Source organism: Sinocyclocheilus anshuiensis, unplaced genomic scaffold (assembly GCF_001515605.1).
Source record: "Sinocyclocheilus anshuiensis isolate Anshui unplaced genomic scaffold, SAMN03320099.WGS_v1.1 scaffold590, whole genome shotgun sequence".
Classification (NCBI taxonomy): Eukaryota; Metazoa; Chordata; class Actinopteri; order Cypriniformes; family Cyprinidae; genus Sinocyclocheilus; species Sinocyclocheilus anshuiensis.
The window spans coordinates 2,010,570-2,017,876 of record NW_015544192.1 but is presented as its reverse complement, the minus strand read 5'-3'; the positions used below and the strand labels follow the sequence as shown (position 1 = coordinate 2,017,876).

Here is a 7,307-nt window from a genome sequence, read left to right as displayed (position 1 = left end):
AGTAGACTACAATGCTGGCTGTTCTGACTCACAGACTGTAAGTATGTTTTTTATATTTAAAGAATTTGCCACTGATGATTCAAATGCGAGTTTTGAGCAGAGTAGAGTAGCGCTTGTTGTTTGTCATTTCTCCGATCACAAATGCAGACATGGTTTTATGTTTACGCTGTGCGATATGCAACGCAACGCATAAAAAGACAGTATAAGTCATAATCAGTAATTATGTCCCCACTGGATGCAACAAATGCCTCGTTTGTAATAGGTTTTATTGGTTTTGTCTCAACCGCATCACAGTATGGTAGGGGCGTAACATTTCCGACACATGCTTGAGGTATTCGGCCAATCACAACGCACTGGATAGCTGGCCAATCAGAGCACACCTCGCTTTTCAGACCGATGAGCTTTGTAAAAATTGACGCGTTTCAGAAAGGCGGGGCATAGAGGAGAAACAATAATGTACAGTATGTGGAAAATAATGTGTTTTTTGAACCTTAAACCGCATAAACACATTTCATTACACCAAATACACAAAATAATGTTCTTTTTAGCAACATCATATGACCCCTTTAATCTGAATTATTTAACAGTGGAAAATCATTCAAAATAATTTATTAAGTTCATACTGTTCATTATAATGTCACTTGTAATCTTCACAAGATTAATTGTAGTTAAGTGTTTTATCTTTCATTTATTTAAAAGTAATATTAATAGAAAAATAAAATATGTAAAAAAAAAAGTTTTTTTTTTGACATAAGTTATAAAACTGTCAAATATTTATTGTTTTTTTATCAGCTTATCAGTATTAAAATAATTTATAATTAAAGTAATTTATTAATTAACAATAAAAGTAATTTATAAAATTTTAATATACTGTATATGGTTGCTCCGACCTTGTTAACATATGGTTGCTCTGACCTTGAATACTGGCTACATAGTTTAACAGTATAATCACTAAGTATATGCAGTGGTTTAATCCTGGTTCATGCTTGTTCAAATACTTTTCCAGTCACCACTTCCTTTGCTTTGTGTTTTTGAATCAATTAGTTATATTGCTTGACCTTTGACATAAGTGAGTTTGGTTGGGGTGTTATTTATGACTGGAGGTCCTAACGACTCTTTGAGTTTGTTTATATCTCAACTTGAAGTAGCTACTACTAGTTAATAGAATGTTAATAAATGTTAATAGAACTCCAAACCAGACCCATTGCCTGTAATCTGGAAAACAGATTTAGGACTTTTCGTCTGCAGCTACAGGCCATTAAGTGGATAAAATCAGATTCCATTTCAACAATGTCTTCTCAAACTTATTATTGGTGAACTTCCAAAAGTGTTAAACTGATTGTTTTACTTGGCCATGTGCCTTGAGATGTATCTTGCCAGAATTCAGTATAAGAACAGGAAGGGGGTCGATTGCCATGCAGCCAGCTTCCTCACTAGTCATTTTTAAATTCGGCAGAAGACAAAGTAGACGACATTCAAAGAGTTTTTCCTACCCATTGGCTTTGCCAATGGAGCTGCTGTGAGGAGAGGGTAATAGAGAGAGAGCTGAGAGCTGTGCCTGTCACGGCATTACTCTGACACAGCGTGACAGAGAGAGAGAGAAGGACGAGAGAAGGAGAGAGTGAAAGAGCTGCCTCTTCTTAGAAGCATTAAAGCCATGTCTGTGGGTGACGATGGAGATGGTGAGTGCGTTTATATATTAAGTAGTATAGTTGTGTTGTTTGTGTACATGAGGTTTACGGTATGCATTATGCTCTGTTTATTTGAATCTGATGCAAGTAATGGGGACAATGCAGAGTTATTGTCCAGAAAATAATCTCTCCTATTGGTAATCTGCATCTCTTTCAATTTATAATTTGCACTTCCGTTAAAATGAGTGTACCTACTTGTCCTTAACGTCTAAACAATGGAGTTTAATCAGAATATATTGCATTATATATCTCTCTTTGATATACTAGTTATATTGGTTTATGTGTCAGTGGGTTTTGTCCCTAGGGAGTTCAAGTGTGACCCGCTTTCTAGGGCATTTCGTTGCTCCGGCTACCCATTATTAGACTCTTCAGTTCTTGCCCTGTAAATTGAAGTACAGCAACTATGAGATGCTGTGTGTCCGTTGACTATAAACGAAGCGTTAATGCTTTTGAGTACTTGTGTTCGATATTGTTTTGAGTTTTGTTGGACTTATTGCACAAGCTGCTCTCTGGCTGTTCTTTTTTCAGTGTAAATGGCTTCGTTTCCTTCTCTCCGTAATCCTGATAACCAGATTAAATAGCTAGTTAAGTTACGGATTGACCAGTGAGGACTTGGACATCAACACTCAATCACCCACCCTCCAATAAGCAATATGTGTCAATGGCAGTTAGACTGACAGTATGTGTTTTTCCAGGTCAGTTTTGAGTGAGAAATGCGTCACATACTAGTGTGTAGTCAATTGATTTTATTTTTAAATGACCACTGTTGTGTTCCATATTCCTATTCTTCATAACTGGCAATATGTTGGTAATGTGTTATTATATCGATAACTGTGTCACATTAACAATATTACAATTCTTTTATTAAGAATTTATACATTGCAATCATTTCCTTCCTAGAATGATGCTTTGTAAAATTTAATCTTAATTTTTTCGTGTATATAGCATTCAAATTTTGGTCGAATATAAATAATTGAATGTGCGTTGACTTACAACTGCAGAACATTTCAGTGATGTCCCACAGACTTGATTGCATGATGGGCAGTCTTTTCGCCAAAATACTGTAAGAAATAGAAACTGTAAGTTTGGAAACTGTTTTAGGTAAAATATTGCTTTGAAAAACACTTATTTTTTAAAAATATTTCCCCCATTCCTACTACTAATCATGTATATTATTATCTAAGAAAAAAATGAAAAATATAAAAGTTGCTTTTCTGATTTCAGCTGGCCATTTTGGGCACACCAAATTTTAAACCTATGTAAATTTAGCCTTTAATTCTTCTTCTTATTAATAATAATAATAATAATAATAATTATTATAATAAAAAAAATTAAAACACTCCAGAATTCAGCCATTTTTGGCAGACCAAAATTCAAACCAATGTGATTCATCCTTATTATCATTATTATTATTAAAAGATGAAAAATATAAAAGATATGTTTTTTTTTTTTGTTTGTTTTTTCAGCTAACCATTTTTGGCAGACTAAAATTCAAGCCAACGTGATTCAGTCTTTTTTATTTTTTAATCTCTCAAAACCACTGATGCGGGCTGCTCTTGTTGTCATGGCAACAGCCTTTTTAGAGCGGCCAGCTCTCTCTCTGTCTTGCTCCTTCCTTGTCTTTTCTCCCTTTTACCTCTGTTTCCCTTCAGCATGTCCCCACTTTTTCCTCTCTCTCTCGCATCCTGTTGCTGTTTTGTTCCTTTTGGCTTGTATCAGTCTCGCTTGATCTTGCTCTCATTGGCCCGTCCTTGTTGGATTGTTGTTCACGCCCTCCCGTCTGAACAAAGAGTGGGTTATGCTACTATGCTAATAATGCTAAACACATAGGCTGGCACACAGAGCCCTTTCAGCCCAGCTAGTGGGGTCAGCATCCATAATGTGTCAGTGTAGTCAGCCTTTGGCTTAGTAACGGGGTCACAATGCAGATTGCCCACACACACACACACACACAGACTTTAATATCCAAAGACCACATCTGAGCTGTAGGGGTGTGGCCTTCGTTCTCATCTATATTTACACATTTTATTCATCCACAATTCCCCTGTGTGTGTGTTTGACCATGAATGTTCGTTTAAACAAAGATGATCTTGCAGCATCATGATGCTAAATAGCTTAGCTTGAGCTCCAGACAAAACAAACCTCATTGACATGCAAGAAGCATCCTCAAATCTCAAAGCTCACTGGCTGGTTAAAGATGATGTCATCACTCTCCTGATTGGCTCTTCGGGTGCTGGGAAGGATGAGGGACAGTGCAGAGCAAAGTGCGAGGGAGTGATGGAGGAGACGAGGGGGGATGGAGCGAGAGAGTAATTGAGAGGGAAGATGCCGTGCAGCTTTTGGGTGGTGGTTTCTGTGAACCGTGCTACGTGCCTTGCTGATCCGTCTCGGGATATTTCGGCACCGTGAGAACCGCTGTCATGTGAGCGGCAGCTTGGGCGTTCCCTCGGATACGAGAGAGAGCCACGCCCGCCTTCAGGCATGAGGCGCCTCATCTGCAAACGCATCTGTGACTGTGGGTGTCTTCTCGAGGTGTTTGAAATGTTTCTGGTGTTTCAAATGAATGTTGATGTCAGAATCAGTGAAGATATAGGGTGTTGCCCAGGTGCCGTGGAGATTTGGGGCGTTTTTAATAGCGGGTAGATGAAACAAAAGACTGTGTGTGTTCTTCTAGCCTTGCTTTTTACTGGATGTGCCCAATCTGGTCTTGTGTGTGGGTGGCTTTGTGGAATCTTTGAGTTGTGCAGTCATTGCTCTTTGTTTGTGAATGTGTTCGAGTGATTTATGTTACCTATACTTCCTGTTTTTGCTGTTCAGTAATTGATGGGCCTCTATTCGGTTCTTGTTCTGGGCTGGTCATTGATTACTTAAGATGATATTGTGGTTGGGAGGAATTCAGACCTGTTCTTGCCTTACTTGATGATATAATCCAAAGACCTATTGGGTTTCAGTGGGAATCGATTTGTTTATTGATATATTCTGATAGGTTTCCTTCCTTTTGTTCATTATTATTGACTCAGCTACACTGGAATGAGAATATGAGACTGTTGGTACAAAAATAAGTTGAATTTGCTTATCATTGTGCAGTAAGTCTATTTTGGAACAAAATTTGAGGCACTTGACCTCAGCTGGTCTATTTATATGCTACCTTCATGTTCAGACTTTGATAACCGATTGATTCATGCACTCATTGCTTTTCTCAGATCGTAGTTTTGATGATGATGACTCTGTGGACGGAAGCAGGCCGTCATCGGCTCAGGCTGCGTTTAAAGTGCCCAAAGTACCCAAGAAACCTGGAGACTCTGCCAGCAGTTCCAGACGACCCAGTGCCACTGGAGCTGCCAAGACAGGTGAGACAAGTGTGAGATTGCATTTACATATCCTAGGGTGCTGAACAGTTCAGTCTTTAGCCTTAATGTTGTTTTTTTATGTACGTTATCTGGATAAAATAAACACATGCTGTGCATTTTAAAAAGTCAAAATTTAAAATGAAAATCAGTTAAATAATCACTATTGACAGATTAAATTATTCTGTGCTGTCAGGAAGAATGTTATGTAATGGTAACTATATATGGGTGGAAATGAAATGGATGGAAATGAGTTAGAAAAAAGGGTTTATATTAAATAACCATGTGGTGATGCCTATTTTTAGACAATCCAGGAAAAAAAATACTTCACACATGAAAGGTACTTTGTACTTTGATTTTCTCTTCTTATTTGGAACACGATGGAGACAAACTAAAACATTACTCTTAACAAATTATTCAGTCTCGCATCAGTGCAAAAACAACTTCATATTACATAACAATGAGAACAAAGGACTAATATTATAAAATAGATTGTTCTAGTTTTAAATTCTAGTTTAATGAACCACGTTCAGAGCTGTTGTAACTAAGATAGTGGATCTACAGACTCCTCATCAGTTCACAATGGCAAGTTGTGATATGCTTGGCAGCCATGAATTTATTTAGCTTTGCATTATGGTTAATAACTTAATAGCCAGTTTTTCAATGTCTTGACTTGTTTGGGACACGTTCTGCTGCATTACTGTTTGTTTTTGCATTACATTTATATATGAAATATCTACTACAGTATAGAAAAAAAATCTACTGGCGTTAAATATCGCATGCGATTAATCGTGCAGCCCTATTGTAAAGTCATAAAAAGAATCTCTGTTATTGTATGATATTTATACACTCTAACCATCCAGTCCTACAAGCTTGAAGGAAAAGCTGCCGCAGAGATCAAATCATTGGTCATTAAACAAAACATTGACCATTAAAAAATGTGTCTTAAGAGAAAATAATGTGGGCTGAGTGTTTTGTTTGCTTTTTATTTCAATGCAGTTCATGGAATTTGTGTAGCCGTATGCACTGATGCTTTTACAAAACAAAAAGTTTGCACAAATCCCTTTTTTTGGTTTCTATCAGCAGTTCACAATGAATTGACATTTTTGCTGAGGCTCATTACCGAGCTTTCAATTTCAAAAGGTCCACCCAAAATGCATTGATATGGGGTTTCATGAAGGCTGATTGACAGCTCACTGATGCTGATGTGTTTATCAGACTGTTTGGGTCTCCCTCCTGTGTGGCAGATCTTACAGGCCAAACCCCCTCTGGCCTTCATGATTGATCATTCAATTACATCCGGATAGGAAGACAAGACAGGAAGTCCATTAGGACTAAGAGCTGTTAATGTGTAGGATCATTTTCTTCCCTCAGATAAGAAATTAACAGTCTCTGTAATAGTTTTGCAAAGCGCTATTTCACTGCATTTGGTGTACAGATTTTAAAAAATATATATAAATACACACTCACATGTGTATAAATAAGTAACTCCCTCCCCCCACAGAGAACACCCTCCTGTTTGACTAGCAATACAACAGTTGCCATAGGAACCCCTCATTGTGCTCAGTTTCTATGGCAACGGCTGCAACTGTCAGTTGTCTTCTAGAGTGACTGAGATTAAAAATGTCTCAAACAGTGTCAGACAGATTCACGTGCCCTTCATAAACCTCATAGCTGTCTCGAGTTTGTTTGAATGGAAGTCAATCATGTGTTTTGCAGGTGTCTCTAAGGAGGTGGCAGGAGCTGTGGATGAGGAGGATTTCATCAAAGCATTCACAGACGTCCCCACGGTTCAGGTGAGACACACTTGCGTATAAATGAGAGAGGTGTTACTCGGTTCCCTCAGAACCTAGTTACAAATCCACCCGTGGCTTTCATAACGTTCACGTTTGATCAAAGGCTTGGAATCATTTGATCTAAAACTAGTGTCTCTCTGTACGTCTCTCTCGTTACATAGATCTACTCCACACGAGACCTGGAGAATAATCTGAACAAGATCCGTGAGGTTCTGTCTGATGATAAACACGACTGGGACCATAGAACAAGCGCGGTGAGTACAACATACACAATTTAAGCATTCATGCAGGTAATCGCAACAGTGACCAAAGTAATATCAAAGATGGTGACGCCCATAAAACTGAAAGTCTTGTCACTTTCTGACATGACAAGAGTCCAATTGAGCCGCAAGTCAAATCTTCATTAACTGGCAGCAGCTTTTATATTTGGGTGGAGAGCAAAACTTTTGAGTCGTGTGTAGAACACAAAACTG

General features: G+C 38.1%; 1 protein-coding gene across 20 annotated transcripts in view; it reads left to right on the top strand.

Moving 5' to 3' along the window:
- LOC107696541 (CLIP-associating protein 2-like) overlaps positions 1-7,307 on the top strand; it is a 50,699-nt gene that overhangs the window by 16,629 nt on the left and 26,763 nt on the right. For 18 of the 20 annotated variants that reach the window (XM_016496924.1, XM_016496912.1, XM_016496930.1 and 15 more), the window contains 3 exons: positions 4,895-5,041; positions 6,758-6,834; positions 6,996-7,088. In XM_016496924.1, the coding sequence (XP_016352410.1) occupies positions 4,895-5,041; positions 6,758-6,834; positions 6,996-7,088 (317 nt within the window). Of the gene's footprint in view, positions 1-1,574; positions 1,683-3,960; positions 4,207-4,894; positions 5,042-6,757; positions 6,835-6,995; positions 7,089-7,307 lie in introns of those variants that run through there. The other 2 variants (XM_016496928.1, XM_016496927.1) reach the window with 2 other exon arrangements.